Here is a 16,911-nt window from a genome sequence, read left to right on the forward strand (position 1 = left end):
GTAAAGCTCGTGAGCATCCCTAGCGATGCTCTGCACGCCTCCTCCGAAGGAGGCCTCTCCGCTGCCCCGGACGGAGCTTGTCCGCTGCTGGCGCGGTGGGCTTTGGGAACGCAGAAAAACTGCCCCGCTCATGTCTCCCACCAAACAAAGCAAGGAAGCCCGAGTCAGTTATGTTTCATCAGGGACACCGTCGTCGCACCGCCCTGCGAAGCGCGGGCGTCTAGAGCGCTTTCCCCTGCCTAGTTTGTCCCTCGGCGCCTTCCGTCTTGCGCATGTCCTTCCCAATGCCGTGCGGGGGCGCGGTTGCTTAGCGACGCAGGCCCTTGCGCGCATGTGTCCCTAGCGCCTGTTCCCATTGGCTCTGCGTGTGTTGTCGTGCGGGGAGAGTCGGCGAGAGGGGACTGCGCTGAGAACATGGAGGCCGGAAGCGGCAGGAAGGTAACGAAAAAAAGACTTGCGGCAGGTGCCTCCCCCCCCCCGACACAGACACCAAAGGCGGGGAATCCCCCCCTACGCCATCCCAGACCCCCCCCCGCCCCGCGGCGGGACGGGGGCTTCTGCTCTTCTGAGTCGGATCTCTTAATTCCCGCAGAGGCAGCGCGAAGCGGAGTCGGAGGCTTCGGGCCAGTCCAGCGGAGGAGAGGAGGACGCCGAAGACGACGACTATGTGCCCTACGTGCCCGTCAAGCAGCGCAAGCAGCAGATGGTAAAGAGGGACGGGGTTGGAGGAGGGAGGGAGGGAGGGAGGGAGAGAGAGAGAGAGAGGGGAAGGGGGCTTCTGGTCTCTTCCCCCCTCCCCCGCTCATTGCCCGCCCGCTGCGCTCTTCTGCCCACCCGGTCTGCAGCCAGGTCATGCGTGCGATTTACTGGAGAAGAAAGTCTCACTTGAGTTTGTTCGGGTAACTTTTAAGGATCGCAGGCTGAGCAGCTCCTCCCTTTGTCCCGTTTTCTATTTTAACTGACCCCGATCTTCGAACTGGTCTCTTAACAGCTGGTTTCCAGAAAGAAAGGAGGGATGCTACGGATAGGAACCATCTTTGCTATGCAAAGGCTGGAATCTTACTGTTAATACTTTTACTTATTTATTTGGCCAGCAGTCTCAAAATCCGCATTCACAAGTCAGGGATCTCAAAATTAGCATGGAAATGGGTTATGAGCGGGAGGTGTCTAGGTACATGGAGATGGTGGGGTGGTCCACTTTTTAATTTATTTCTTTACTGAGGATTGTAAGTCTTGAGGAGAGTTCTGAAGAGGATGTAAGAGAATTATATCTGAGGACTTGCAGCTAAGGCCTTGAATCCAATGGGTCATTCTAAGCTCCTAACTCTACCACTTTTCTATATATTCAGCTGCAAAAATTGCTTCAGATGCGCCGCAAGGGGGCGTTGGAGGAGGAACAAAGGGACAGTGGCAGTGAATATCATGGCGATGAAGATGACATTCCTCTGGGTCCACAGTCCAACGTCAGCCTCCTTGACCAGCACCAACACCTCAAAGAGAAAGCGGAAGGTAGAGTCGGCATGTTCTGATGGATCTGTAGTTAGGGAGGGGATGCTAGACTAAAGGGATATAACTGACAACTTTGTTTTTCTTCCCAGCACGTAAAGAGTCGGCTAAAGAGAAGCAACTGAAGGAGGAAGAGAAGATCCTGGAGAGTGTGGCAGAAGGACGAGGTGAGTGCCAGGGAATATTTTCCCTCTGATCTTTACAGTTCATTGATACTGGACAGAAGTGATGGTGATGTGGAGGAAGATTACAGGTAAAGTGTTTCACCTGGGAATCCACAGTTAATACCGTTGCCTCCCATCAGTTGCTGCAGTTATAAATAACGCCAGTGTGGCAGAGAAATCCCCTATAGATCCTTTGCTTTGCTCTCCGTTTTGCTCTGATGATGAGACCACCTGTCCTTGACTTTGGGCTCACTCATTGTTTTCTTTCTCTCATGCAGCTCTGATGTCTGTGAAAGAAATGGCAAAGGGCATTACATATGATGATCCCATTAAAACCAGGTAGGTTTTGCAGGCCATTCGTACAATTTAAATGATGCTGTGGATAATATTAGACCCTTCCGGAAACATGTGATCTTGCTAGGATCCTCAAGAAAAGGTATCAAGATATGGAGTCACTTGTTTGCTGAGAAGCGCTACCAAGGGTATTTTTTAATTATTATTTTTATTTGATTTATATACCGCCCTTTATTGAAAGACTTCAGAGCAGTGTACAACGTTAATATCCTCCAGATGTTGGATGACAACTCCTCACACAAATATATATATATATATGTAAAAGCTTTTGTTTGTGTACTTCCCATTACAAGGGGAATATGAAGTGGCTAAGATTTTCTGAAGGGAAAGCATCTGCATTTATATTAGAAAGTTACAAGGTACAAGAATCATTACTTTTAAAAGGCTTTGAGTCTTTCATATTGCTTGAGCAGCTGATCTATATTTTGTTACATTGACGTGGATAAGAATTCAAACAATGTCCAGTCTCGAGTAAAATGGGATGCTTTTGTCAATGTAAAAATCAATAAATAATGCCACTGCTTCTCTGCGTAGCACGTCTTGTACTTTATTTTGTAACTGCCAAGCAGGAAGACGGATTCACTCTGGAGCTGAGCTGTGCTAATGGACTTACTAATTTCCTCCTTTGTGAAAAGCCCATACAGTCTCAGTACTGTTTTCAGAATCACAATCACTTTTTGGAAAGTCCTGTTGAGGGTTCAGCACAGACATACTTATCTCTGCCTGTATTTTATTTATTATTCCATTTCAGTATGAGTGCCCTGCATCTTGTTCCCTACTGAAATCTCAGTGTGTTCTTTCGCCAGCTGGAAGGCTCCTCGGTACATCCTCACTATGTCAGAGGCCCGACATGACCGTGTGCGTAAGAAGTATCATATCCTCGTGGAGGGGGAAGGCATTCCACCACCTATCAAAAGCTTCAAAGAGATGAAGTTCCCACCAGGTAAGTGACTAAGGTGGTGATTGAAAAAACAAGGAAACCGTTTCTGAGGAGCATTGTTTCACATGAGGGAGTTAAAGGGATTGACTGTCCTTCGAATTTAGTGGTCAGGGCTCTGAGCTGTCCCGCTGATCTCTTTACCCAGCTGAGATATTCTAAAGCAAGGATATGGAGCCTGTTACCCTTTTGATGTTTCCCACCAGCAACACTTATCTTGGTCTGTAGTGAGGGATGCTGGGAGTTTTATACTTCTGCAGTACCACAGCTTCCCCATCCCTACTCTTAAGGGCCACTTCTCATGCTACCTTTTATTCTTGGATGCACAAAGCAAAATCCAAAATATGCTCATGTCATTTCAAAAATTCATGATAAAGGCATGCATATACTTGCATTTGGCCAGAAGGATCTACTAATATGTACACATAATTTACATTTGACACTATCTGCGTGAATGTATGTTCTGAGATACATAGGTAATAAAAGTAAGTATCACATGCTTGTTCTACAGGTATGATAGGAGATATTTCTGTTCTCTTGTCATCCTGGATAGCTCTTTTGGTTAGAATGTGGTACTGATAATGCCAAGGTTGCAGGTTCTCTCCCTGCATTCCCATACATATTCCTGTTGCATATTCCTGCATTGCAAGGGGTTAGACGAGATGATCCTCAGGGTCCCTTCCAACTCTACAATTCTATGTTTCTTTAGCTTAACATGTGTCCAATTCTTTCTACAGGAATCCTGCGAGGTCTGAAGAAGAAGGGGATCCAGCAACCAACCCCCATCCAGATACAGGGTATTCCCACCATGTGAGTGTTGTTGGAGGTGTTTAAGCAGAAGCTCGATAGGCATCCACCAGGGGTTCTCTTGTTGGCTCCTGCTGTGTAGAGATCTTTCATGGTGCAGTGGTTGGATTGGCTGACCTTCAAGGTCCCTACCAACTTTATGATTCTAGATTTGCACAGTATTTTGGGTGCATATTTTCAGTTTTATAGGAATTCACTATATACTGAGCAGTAGTGACTGGTACCCATTGGGACTGGCAGGGCGGAAGGAAATGAAGTCCGTGTCACCAGAGCCAATGACAGGCAGAGCCAACACATTTCTGCCCCCAGTCTCCCTTCTCAGATATATAACGGCAACACTGTCAAAGGCACTGCCCAGCCAAGGAATCCACACAGCAGATAGTTAACTCTTTATTGTCAAAGATAGCACTTACAGTCGCTTCTACAGCTCTGGATATCTACACACACCAGTCTAATAGCTAGGCAACTATTCCCTGGTCCACGCAGTTGCAGCAGTGGGGGGGGGGGGCACTCACCCTCTACCAGTTTATGCACCTTTCCCCGACAGAGGCTGCATACACACAGCCTGAGACTGTGCTTGGGTGGAAACTTCCCCTGCTCATCCCTTTTCAATCCCCTCCTGGTTCTGGGAGACAGTGGTGCAGGGGAGGGGGGGGAGCAGCTGGTCCCTCACTTGCCTAACCTGCCTCTTCCTCCTCATCTCCAGACCCACCTTGTGCTCCACTCTCCAGCTCTGAAGCTTTCCCTGTTTCTGATTTTTGCCTTTTGGCTGGTACAAGTCCCCACAAACCACTGCTCCCCTCTCCCAAGTCAGACTCCAGCCCCTCTGCTCTGGTGCACACTTGTCAGCAGCCTGCCAATCCTTGACAGACACTAAGGAGGGAGGGAGCTGAGTGCTGGTGCCCCTCTCTGGGCAGCTTATATGTAAAAAGGTGGGCAAGTGGGGTTGGTGGGGCAATGCCCCATTTGCCCTAATAGACAATCTACTGATACTGAGGAATGTACATCCTGAGTAAAAGCTGGGACCGAGGACCATAGTTGTTCATACATTTCCAGCCTTTTCTTTCTTACCATGAAGGCTAGAAATATGCTTTCTCTCAAACAAAGGCTGTACATCTTTGCGTGTTGTCATAGTTCATAGCCACTGAGTTCCCTTCTGGATGGATGCACTATTTAAGCACCTAAAAAGCAGCAGTTTGTTACCTGCAGTGATGGAGAGTCTCCTCCACACCCATCCCATTTCCTTCCTACTGTAGCCCTAACTCCTTCTAGCCTAAACAGGTCCCATTAAATTGCTCCTTTCTGCCCCCATAGCCTTTCCGGCAGAGACATGATTGGCATTGCGTTCACCGGCTCCGGCAAGACACTTGTGTTCACTCTCCCTGTTATCATGTTCTGCCTGGAGCAGGAGAAGAGGCTGCCGTTTTCCAAGAGAGAAGGGCCATACGGGCTTATCATCTGCCCCTCAGTAAGTCTCCTGCCATCCACTTAACTGGCCTTGTTCACTTGTTTGGATATTGGGGGCAGAGGGGAGCAGAAATGTGTAATGGTTGTGGCAAAAGAGAAAGAGGTGCAAATAGGAAGCACCTGGGGACTGTTAGCTGCTGGCTAATAGGACTTTTGTTTCTGCAGAGGGAACTGGCTCGCCAAACCCATGGTATCCTTGAGTATTACTGCCGCCTGCTGCATGAGGATGGGATGCCTGCCCTGCGCTGTGCCCTTTGCATTGGAGGCATGTCTGTCAAGGAGCAAATGGAGACCATCAAACAGTAAGGCCAACATTGGGGGCAAATAAAGGAGCACTAGAATTGCAGCTAATGCATGTGTCTGTAAAAATAAAAATAAAAAAAGCAGGGCCTCCCCGCTCTTGTCAGCCTTCGTCAGCCTGGTATCCTGTAGATGTTTTGGACCACAACTTCCAGCATCCCTGACCATTAGCTGGGGGTGATGGGAGTTGTAGTCCAAAACATCTGGAGGCCAAAAGGTTGAGGAAGGCTGGTTTATTCCAATCCGTTTGGTATTTGCTGCTGCTTGTTTCAGGACTTTGTTGTTCCATCTTTATTTTAGTCACTAACACTAAAAAAAAAAGCCTTTTTAAAAAAATTGCTCTTACAACCAAACTGACTGTGAATGCACAGCAAACACACATATCTGACTTGCTCTGCTTTACTGCCTTCCTGTTTCTCCTGGGAAAGCAGTGAGTCCAACATACAGGCCCTGCTCAGTCTAACCAGTCCTTAAGGCATTTTGAAGTGCTGGGTTTGCAGAGGGAAGGGTTCAAAAGTGTGGAGGCAATGGGACATTGGTCCTTGAAAGGGGAATAGCCATACTCCTACTCCTGAACTCCTTGTTCATGCGGATGCTACCAGAAGAGGGCCTTCTGCAGCTCTGTTTCCTTCTCTTCCCACAGCGGTGTGCACATGATGGTGGCAACTCCAGGCCGGCTGATGGATCTCTTGCAGAAGAAGATGGTTAGCTTGGACGTCTGCCGCTACTTGGCACTGGATGAAGCAGACAGGATGATTGACATGGGCTTCGAGGGTGACATCCGCACCATCTTTTCCTACTTCAAGGTACTGGGCGAGACAGACTGTGCTTCTGCCTTTATCTCATTGAATTGGGCAGTTGCGTATTACCCTCCTCATGGACTCGTGTGCTTTCTGGAGCCAGAGGCATGGTTGGTGTGCTCTTAGGTAGCACTCCACTAGTTTACTTGAACTTTCCTCCTTGCTTTGGGCACTGCTGCTTCTGGCAACAGCAGTGTTCTCCCTGTCAAGATGAAAACATGCAGACTGTTGCTGGGGACAGGACTTAACTGAGCTGGGGGGTTGTTTGGGTTATGCCTTTGAACTTGTTTTCAGAGCCCGTAATCTACCCTGGAGCCTGGAAAGAATAACAAAGAAGAACATGCCTTTGCCTCTTCCTTGCTGCAAATTAGCCGCAATTTGGCCTTGTACCTGGAATTGAGGGTGGGGTGGAAGACTTTGAGGTTAGCTTTGTGATTTCTAGTCAGGTTTGAGGCCTGGCAAGTTTCTCCTTTGTAGAAATTACCTGCTGTGCAGAGAGCAGCATATGCCCAAATAAACACGTAGGAGTTCACAGTAAGTTATCTTATGAATCCCTCTTTTCTCATCCAAATTCAGCATGTTACTTGTTGCAGTGCAATTGGTTCTACTGATTATATTCAGGATTGTGTGTACTCTGCTGCAAAGTGGCACACCCCTTCTATGTCAAGGAAAGCTGGATCCTGTGATCACTATACATAACATAAGTGGAGCAGAGTTTGCATATATTATTTTTGCATAATTTATTATACTTCTGCAGATTATGGGAAGGGGCAAGAAGCTATGCAAGACACTAAAGCCCCTATTTTGACCACTAGAAATTCTCCTGTCCTGTTCTTTCCCTCCTACCCTTGCCCTCTAGCCTCTGAGACTTTGCCAACCATTGCTTTTGCCTTTCATGTCTGCCTCTGCAGCCCATAAGGGCTAGAAACTTGCCTTTAGAAATGAAAGCTGAGATTCTTAGCTAATTTTTTTGCCCAGTACAAAGCGAGGCCCATATTGAGAATTACATATGTGAACAAGATAGGCCCGTGTCAGGGGATGATTAGCTGCTTGTGCTTAAAATAGTGCCCCTTCAGAGTTTGTGCGACCCCACAAACCTCTGTGTGTGACAGAGCTCCTCAGACATGTCTGCTCTAGTCACTTGTAGAGTCCGACAGTGGCTGTCTGCGGAAGCGCTTCCAGCAAAGAAGTTCCTTAACGGAAACGCGTCTCCTGGACTCACGACGTGACAGCTTCCGGCGAAGCATAGGTCTCCCTGCAGTTGCTTCTGACACCTCCCCGCTATTTTCGCTCGAAGTGTCTCTCACCCCTTTCTCTCCCCTTCTGCTTCCTGCCTGGGCTGCTGCGTCTCTCTCAGCATTACTGAGATCCTCCTCCAGAGACCCCGCGCTCCCCCTACTGGTCCCTGCTTTAGCTGTTGACTCTCTCCCAGTCTCTGGGAGCCCTACCACTTCCCTTTCCTCCGATGTCAGTTCCCTGACATCCACCTCCCCTCCAGGGCCCCCCTCTCCCCCGCCCCTACTCTCTCCTCTGGGCGGTGAGGAGCTGAAACCCCTAAAAGAATCCTCCTCATCTTCCGACGTCTCGAACATTTCCCTCCATCGGTCTTCGTTCCGACTCGCTGAATCCTCCTCCACCTCGGAATCAGCGAACCCCTCCAACTCTTCTTCTTCGTCGGTGGTGGCGAAGTATTCCCTCCGGAACCTCGCCACTGGCTGGGGTTTCCGAGGGAATCTCTGATGAAAAGTTTCAATCAAAACCTCGTCATCTACATCCTCTGCCCTGACCCAGGTGTTTTCCGACTCCGGCTCCCCTTCCCACATTACCAAATACTCTACTTGCTCTCCCCTCCACCTGGAATCGAGAATCTCCGCTACATGGTAGCTGTGTTCTTTTTCCTCCATAGCTGGTCCCCTATTGACCCTCCCCTCTCTGTCCCCTATATACGGTGACAGCAATGATCTGTGGAACACTGGGTGCAACTTCATGTGGTTAGGTAACCGGAGTCTGAAAGCCACTGGGTTGACCTGTTGCGTGACTTCAAATGGGCCCAGTCTTTTGGGTCTTAACTTCTTACAACCTCCTTTAAATGGTAACCCTTGGGTGGACAACCACACCTGATCCCCCACCCTAATGCTTTCTCCTTCCCTTCTGGTTTTGTCTGCCTGTCTCTTATATTCCTCCTTCGCCCTGTTTAAATTAAGTTGGAGCTGGCGATGGATCGCTTCCATTTCTTCAACGAACTGTTCTGCGGCTGGAACGCTCCAGTTCTCCCCCTCCCCCCCTGGGAAGGCTCGGGGATGACACCCGTGATTGGCCAAAAAAGGGCTCATTCCCGTGGACACGTTCTCCGCATTGTTATAGGCAAATTCTGCCAACGCCAGCTTCTCCACCCAATCATTCTCTCTGTCATTCACATAACACCTCAAATATTGCTGGAGGACACCATTAGCTCTTTCCGCCTGCCCGTTGGTTTCTGGATGACGGGCAGTTGAAAAATTCACCTCTACATGCAATAAGCTCATGAGCTTCCTCCAGAACCTGGAAGTAAATTGTTTCCCTCGGTCCGAAACCACCCTCAAGGGGGCACCATGCAATCTAAACACATTTTCCACAAACAATTTAGCGGTTTCTTCTGCTGTGACCGCATGTGAGCAGGCTATAAAGTGGGCCATCTTGGTTAACAGGTCTACCACAACCATAATGGCTGTCTTCCCTTTGGACCTGGGCAGATCAGTCATAAAATCTATTGCCACTGCCTCCCATGGTCTTTCCGGCGTGGGTAGTGGTTCTAATAAACCTGCCGGTGCCCGCCTCTCCCCCTTGGCTCGTTGACATCGGTCACACCCTCTCACATACTCCCGCACATCTTCCCTGACCTTGGGCCACCAGAATTCCCTGGTAACCAGCCACATGGTTTTGTGTTGCCCAAAATGCCCTGCTGTGGGGCTATCGTGCAGTTGCTTGAGTACCTTTTCCCTCAATTCTCCTTCAGGTACGTATAACGCTCCCTTGTAGTACAACGCCCCGTTTCTCTCCTCAAAACCCCCGGGTTTGTCTCCCTCCCTCCTGAGACCCCTGAGTTTGTCCTGGGCATATTCATCCTGCACCGTTCCCTCTATCAGTTCCCTTAGCCCCACCAGTGCCGCCCCACACACCCAGCGATCCTCGGGAATGACATGGGTCTCTTCGGGTGCACCCTCTCCCTCCAAATATTCAGGTTTGCGTGATAGAGCGTCCGCCCTAACGTTCTCCTGGCCTGGTACGTAACAAATCTCAAAGTTAAATTTGGAGAACTCCTGGGCCCATCTCAACTGCCGTTGGTTGAGCACTCGCGCAGTTCTCCAATACTCTAGATTCTTATGGTCCGTGCGTACTTGCACCTTCTTTTGTGCACCAATTAGTAGGTGCCTCCATCTCCGGAAGGCCTCATAAATCGCAAGAAGTTCCCGGTCATACACCGTGTAGTTTCTCTCCGATTTGTTCAGCTTTCGCGAAAAGAAGGCACACGGTCGCCACTCGGACCCCTCCTTCCCTGGCTGCAGAAGAAGCACCGCCCCTATGGCTCTGTCAGAAGCGTCTGTTTCGACCCTCAGCTTTTTTTGTAAATCCACATGTAGAAGTTGTTCGTCAGAGGCGAAGGCCTTTTTCAGTTCCTCAAACGCTCGCTCCGCCTCCCCCGTCCAAACAAACTTCTTTTTGCTGCTGAGACAGTCCGTGATGGGCGCCGTCAGGTGAGCGAAGTTTCGGATGAACTTACGATAAAAGTTTCCAAACCCTAGGAACCTCTGCACATCCTTCTTAGTCTTGGGGGTTTTCCATTCCAGCACCGCCTGAACCTTGCCGGGGTCCATGGCCAACCCCTTGTCTGACAAGCGGTACCCCAGGAATTCCACCTCCTTGGTATGAAACTGACACTTCTCCAGTTTCACCCACAGTCTGTTGGCCTGCAGCCTGCTCAACACTTCTCTGACGTCTCTCACATGTTGCTCCTCATTCTCCGAATACACCAACACGTCATCTAAGAAGGCCACGCAATTCTTGTAGAGCAAAGGCCCCAGTACATGGTTCATAAAGGCTTGAAAACACGCGGAGCCTGCTTGTAATCCAAAAGGCATAACGAGATATTCAAATGCCCCCAAAGGGGTGAACATGGTGGTCTTCCATTCATCCCCTTTCCTTATACGTATCAGGTTGTACGCCCCCCTTAGGTCCAGCTTTGTAAAAATCTTTCCTTTTCGCACCCTGGTCAAAATATCATCAATCCTGGGCATAGGAAAAGCCACCGGCTCTGTCACTGCATTTAGGGCCCGAAAGTCACATACCAGTCTCGGCTTGTCCGTGTTCTTTTTATCCACAAAAAACACTGGGCTACCCCCCGCTGCCTTGGACTCTCTGATGAAGCCTCTCTTCAGGTTCTTGTCAATGAACGCTCGCAACTCCTGCATCTCCCTGTCTGACATGGCATACAACCTGCCTACAGGAAGCTGTGCTCCAGGGAGTAAATTGATCTGGCAATCAAAGGGCCTATGCGGGGGTAGTTGGTCAGCTTCCTTCTCGCTGAACACGTCGCTGAGATCAGCATACTGTGATGGCACCTTCCCCTTCTCCATCACTTCCGTCCCTGCTAGGGTGGCTTGGGCCCCTGCTGACCCCTTTTCCCCCCTGCAGTGTTCTAAGCAATGTGCGGAACCGAAGGAAACCACTCTTTGATGCCAGCCCACCAGCGGATCATGTAGGGCTAGCCAGCTCATTCCCAAAATAATGGGAGCGCCTCCCAAGGTGGCCACATTAAACGCTATCAGTTCTGTGTGCCTTGCCACCCTCATTATCATTGGGATGGTCTGCAAGCTGACGCCTCCTCCCAACAGTTCTCTGCCATCGATCGTGGTCACCTGCAGGGGGTTGCTTAAGGGGATAGTCTGTATCTGGTGTTCAGCCGCAAACTCCTTGCTCATGAAATTGCAGGAGCTGCCTGAGTCCAACAGCGCCTTTATTTTTAGGGGGTGTCCATTTTGCAACTCTAGCGACACTTCAATCACTAGAGCAGGTCGAGGAGCTTCTGGCACTGGCACTTGGGAAAGGGGCACTTTCACTGCTCTTTGGCCTGGCTGCAGTGCCCTGCTGGCAACCAGGCGTTGGCTTTTACCTGCTCCGTTTCTCCCTGCTCTTCCCCCTCAACAGTTCCCACCATCCCTTGCCATTCCTTCCTCTGGGGGCAGACTCTGGCAAAGTGGCCTGGCTGTTGGCAGAGATAGCATTTCCGGGGTCCCTTTCCCTCCTTCTTCGCCCCCTCACTGGGCTTTGAAACTGCGCGCGCGCGGGCTGTTCCGATTTCCATCGGCTCTGCCGGCGGGAAAGCTGGCTCAGGAATGTCTGGAATGCGTAACTCCTTCCAACGTTCCCCTCTCCCTTCCCGCCTCTCCAAGGCTCTTGCCTCCTGGCGCGCTCCAATGGTCAGCGCAGATTTGGTCAGCTGATCCATAGACACCGCCCTGGGGCTCCTGGCCAGCTCGTCTTTCACAGCTGAAGAAAGACCTTCTTCAAATAGCATCTGAATGGGTGCTGCCGATAAATCCCACCCCAATCTGTGAATCAGCATGGTAAATTCAGTCCAGTACTCACGGACAGATCTGCTTCCCTGCTTGCAAGCCATTAGCTGTCTGCGCACTCCCCCCTCCTCAATATCGCTGGAGAACATGATATCCATTGCACGAAAGAATTTCATAGCGTCCTTCAGGATATCGTTGTGCGTTGCCATCAGGGGTCGAACCCAGTCCCGCGCCCCCTTCTCAAGATGCCCAATTACGAAAGCAACTCGGGATTCCTCATCAGGGAACTCATCAAACTGCACATTCAGGGCATATTGCATTTCAGTCCTAAAGGCATGGTAATCCTTGGGGTCCCCCCCAAACTTCTGCACTAATCCTGGTACCTTTCTGGGGAACTGAGTGGTTCTCCCCTTCTTGTCTGCATCTTGAGCCCTCCTCTCCTCGAGCCTCGCCGTCTGCAGCGCAAGTTGGACCTCCAATGCTCGGTATCTGTCTTCCAAGCTTGGACCAGCTCCACCCCCTGCGGCTCCGGCTCCTGCTGGGTCGCTCATGATGCCTTCTCCTGCACAGGCAGCGTACAGAGACTGTCGGACTGCTGTCAGGGGATGATTAGCTGCTTGTGCTTAAAATAGTGCCCCTTCAGAGTTTGTGCGACCCCACAAACCTCTGTGTGTGACAGAGCTCCTCAGACATGTCTGCTCTAGTCACTTGTAGAGTCCGACAGTGGCTGTCTGCGGAAGCGCTTCCAGCAAAGAAGTTCCTTAACGGAAACGCGTCTCCTGGACTCACGACGTGACAGCTTCCGGCGAAGCATAGGTCTCCCTGCAGTTGCTTCTGACACCTCCCCGCTATTTTCGCTCGAAGTGTCTCTCACCCCTTTCTCTCCCCTTCTGCTTCCTGCCTGGGCTGCTGCGTCTCTCTCAGCATTACTGAGATCCTCCTCCAGAGACCCCGCGCTCCCCCTACTGGTCCCTGCTTTAGCTGTTGACTCTCTCCCAGTCTCTGGGAGCCCTACCACTTCCCTTTCCTCCGATGTCAGTTCCCTGACAGCCCGCCATCTTACCTTATGCATACAATTTCATTGACCCATTTTTAGTGATCCCAGAGATTGCTTGGAAGTGGAATTCTGGGAGGTGTAGCATAATAAAAAGGGATGTCCCTAGTTGCCCATTTCTCTATCATGACTTTTTCCTGCCTTAGGGCCAGCGACAGACCCTTCTCTTCAGCGCCACCATGCCCAAGAAGATCCAGAACTTTGCCAAGAGTGCCCTTGTGAAGCCCATCACTATCAACGTGGGACGTGCAGGAGCTGCCAGCTTGGATGTTATTCAGGTGCAGTACGGCTCAAAGAGCCTGTCCCATCACTCTTTCTGTCCCGCCGTAAAGGGAGTACAAATGATGATTTTACTACAGCTCTTTTAAGAGAAGTGTTTAACATTCTCACCTAATTTGTGTGTATTTCTTGCAGTGTTATTCAGCAGGTTAGCCTGAGAGGTGATAACCTGGCCGAAATAACGCACTGAGCTTTACAGCTGCCTATGAATTTTAACCTGTGTGTTTTCTGTGTCCAAACACAACACGACACTAGTTCATCTGAGCCCTGATCAGTTGGTCTGTAGCTTTTCTCACACTGAAAATACTGGCACCGTGTGACCTTTGCCATTTTTCTCTTGTATCTAGGAAGTAGAGTATGTAAAGGAGGAAGCCAAGATGGTCTATCTGCTTGAGTGTCTACAGAAGACACCACCGCCTGTGAGTACTTATGCTCAGTCCTGAGTCTGAGTCTCAGTGCTAGTTGCATTAAAGGCAGCACCTGATTTTATTCTGAAGCAGGAAATTCTAGAGAAGCAACCAAGTGCCGTTCCAGAATTTTGTGGGGCATCCTGGTTCTGGAACCAAGGGTGGGAGCCTTGCTTAGCGGGAGGGAGTGAAGCATGTTCTTTGAGAGCCCCCCTTATCGCTTGGCACTTTTGCTCTTTTGTGTGCGTGCAGGTTCTTATTTTTGCTGAGAAGAAAGCAGATGTAGATGCAATCCACGAATACTTGCTACTCAAGGGTGTAGAGGCTGTGGCCATACACGGTGGGAAAGGTCAGTAAGCGTCTTGATTCCCATTCGCTCTTTATCCAAGGGTAGCACGTCTAGGCTGCAGATTTGTAGTCATCTGCTAAGACAGTAGAAGGAATTGAGAATATAACAGAACTATTGGCTTGCCATGGTTACACTTTTTTACGTCTGCCTTCCCCTTTCATTAATATATGGAACTGGTCAGTTAAGTAGAAATGTGCCCAATTTCAAACAGACCAAAAGGCAAGTGTTGTCTTTTGTTGTGGAATTTGCTTCCATTGGGTGTGAAGTGTCAAAAGATCTAGAACAGGCACTCAGAACAAGGCCAGAGATACTTATCAGCCCTTTAAAGGTCCTCTGTACTCACAGAAATCATTAAACTACCCTTGGAGCTAGGAAGCTGATGCTTCTAGACAGTTCAGCGTTGGATGAGTAACATGAGAACAGATACAGAATTGAATGTATTGGTGAAAACCTGTGGGCATTGCTGCTGAGCATCTCTCCCTTCCAGTGGACAATTTAGCCCTACATCCTTGGTACAGAAGCATATTTTAACACTGCTAAATTTGGGACAAACCCCTTCTTCCCTTTGATTTTTAAACCCACTAAGGAGAAACCTTCCTGGGGAAACAGCACTCCCATATCAGCCAGCTTCACGAGTTCCTGCCCTGTCCCTTTCTTGCACATTACAGCTGTCACTCCGAGAGTTGAGTGGCTTGTGGAGCTGTTCACTCTGGCACTTCATAGATGTGTCTGTGGGGACAATGGTCCTTTTGTCATGGGACTGTGAATAATTCTCGGTAGAGTATTTGAATGGAAACTCTTGTTGTCTTTGGGTTATGGGTGAATGGAAATCTCACTATTGCTGTCTCTTAACACCCTCCGTTTCATCTTTCAGACCAAGAGGAACGGACAAAGGCCATTGAGGCCTTCCGGGATGGCAAGAAGGATGTCCTTGTCGCCACTGACGTTGCGTCCAAAGGCTTGGACTTCCCAGCCATCCAGCATGTCATCAACTATGACATGCCCGAGGAGATAGAAAACTATGGTACGAGGAGACAGGCTTGGCTTGGGATGGCTTTGGCTACCTGGTTGCATCTGTTCATATCCTAGTCTGTGTGAAGAGCTTCTCCTGAGAAGGAGCTCAGGCATGTGGGGAAACCCTTGTAGGTGAACGAAACATAAACAGGTTAGATGCTGACTGCTCTGTACATAGGCTGTGCGTGAGTCCTTGAATGTGCTTGGATAAATCAAGATTGATGCCCCATAGAGAACAGAAATCAAAAAGGGCTAAAAGCTTCTCCCTCAGCTGACTTACACGTTAATATCTATGTATGTATTTTTCCAGTTCATCGAATTGGACGTACAGGTCGCTCGGGGAATACTGGCATTGCCACCACCTTCATCAACAAAGCCTGCGGTGAGGAATTGAGAGGGGCTGGTAGGGGTGGGAGGTAGAGAGCATGGGGGTGTAAAGGGGCTAGAGCTGAGGAGCCGGGCAGGCAGGCCAGAGTCCTAGTCACATAAGGACTTACTGAAGAGCCAGCCAGAGCCATGCTTCCTTGTGAGTCACTGCTGAAAATAGAATCCTCCAGGGAGCCAAGGCATCACGGGTGGGTGGTTTGGGTCTATTGTGAGTGCCTGCCTTATGGAGACAGCTAATCACTTCTGCGTGGGCAATCTCCTTTGGCTTCCCGGAATTGAAATCTGTTGCGCTTTCCTGGGGAAGCCGGCCTGTGTCCATTCTAACTTGCTTCTCTGTCCCCAGATGAGTCTGTGCTCATGGACCTGAAGGCGTTGCTTCTGGAGGCCAAGCAGAAGGTGCCACCTGTGCTGCAGGTGTTGCATTGCGGCGACGAATCCATGCTGGATATTGGAGGTAAGCAAATGGGACAAGAGGCAACCATCCTGTCTGAGGCTGTAGAGTAGGCGGGGTTGACTTCACCGGAGAGACAGCTCAGCTATAGCCAGATTGGGGCAATGGTCTCCTGAATATAAATCAGGTCACGGTTCTTCAAAAGAAGTCCTTATCTGATCATTAGCCTCAAAAAGGAGAAGATCAAAGTACCGAATAATAGAACCAGGCCATGGACCGGCCTATCCGTTGTTTGTAATGAAAAGGGAAAGGTTCGAAATTGAGTTCCAGGCAACCTGTGATTCTGCAGGTGGTGGTGCACTCCTGGTCCCATTACCTCTGTCCATTGGCCATGCTGGCTGGGGCTTATGGGTGTTGGAGTCCAACAGCACCTGAAGAACCAAGGTTTCCCGGCCCTGGCTGCAACTGAACCTGAGAGTGTTGCTTAGGTCTTTCTGTCTTTCCCCCCTTTTGTGCCCCCACAGAGGGCCTGAGCTCTGGCTGACGCTGTCCTTTTTTCTCTTCCAGGAGAGAGGGGCTGTGCTTTCTGTGGGGGCTTGGGCCACCGCATCACGGACTGCCCCAAGCTGGAAGCCATGCAGACCAAACAAGTCAGCAACATTGGGCGCAAAGACTACCTGGCACACAGCTCCATGGACTTCTAGAGATGCTGCCATTGGGCCCAGCAAAGAAATGGACTTTGCTGCTGCTGCTGCTGCTGCTTTGGAAGGGCAGCTCTGCTCAAATCCCGCTCTAGCATACTGTTGCCAGCTGGAGTGGGAAAAGGGCATCACAGTGGACTTTGTGCATTTGGGAAGCCTAGTGCTTCTTTGTCACTGTGGCAGTTGCTGATCCTGCCGTGGGATGGAATGGGAGATGCCTATAATAGGATGACTCGTGCTTGTTTGGTGCAGGAGTTTGGTTTTGGCACTGCAGGATGGGAATAGATTGGAGGTGTGTCCTCTCTGTTTTAAGCAGGCTCGACACTTTTTTTCTTGAAAGTAGCAGGGCAGTGATGCAATAGGCCATTGCGTCAGTAACTATGGTTAGGCTGTGTTGGGCAAGCGCTGTTCTGCTTGGCAAGTCCTGTGCTGCTCCATTCCC

General features: G+C 49.9%; 1 protein-coding gene across 1 annotated transcript; it reads left to right on the forward strand.

Moving 5' to 3' along the window:
* Positions 1-279: 279 nt before the first annotated feature.
* DDX41 (DEAD-box helicase 41) lies at positions 280-16,784 on the forward strand. Its single transcript, XM_082213379.1, has 17 exons — positions 280-438; positions 593-706; positions 1,350-1,509; positions 1,599-1,673; positions 1,949-2,009; positions 2,831-2,967; positions 3,699-3,771; positions 5,083-5,236; positions 5,401-5,537; positions 6,179-6,341; positions 13,088-13,219; positions 13,568-13,639; positions 13,880-13,976; positions 14,851-15,000; positions 15,301-15,372; positions 15,721-15,831; positions 16,336-16,784. The coding sequence occupies exons 1-17, from the start codon at positions 415-417 to the stop codon at positions 16,470-16,472; spliced, it is 1,869 nt and encodes a 622-aa protein (XP_082069505.1). The 5' UTR covers positions 280-414; the 3' UTR covers positions 16,473-16,784.
* The last annotated feature ends 127 nt before the right edge of the window (positions 16,785-16,911 follow it).

The sequence above is a fragment of the Podarcis vaucheri genome, assembly GCF_965113315.1.
Source record: "Podarcis vaucheri genome assembly, chromosome: 2".
NCBI lineage: Eukaryota > Metazoa > Chordata > Lepidosauria > Squamata > Lacertidae > Podarcis > Podarcis vaucheri.

Coding starts and splice junctions, on each gene's coding strand:
- DDX41 (XM_082213379.1), top strand. CDS start 415: ATGGAGGCCGGAAGCGGCAGGAAG. Junction 707..1,349: donor AGCAGCGCAAGCAGCAGATG/GTAAAGAGGGAC, acceptor CTATATATTCAG/CTGCAAAAATTGCTTCAGAT. Junction 5,538..6,178: donor CAAATGGAGACCATCAAACA/GTAAGGCCAACA, acceptor CTCTTCCCACAG/CGGTGTGCACATGATGGTGG.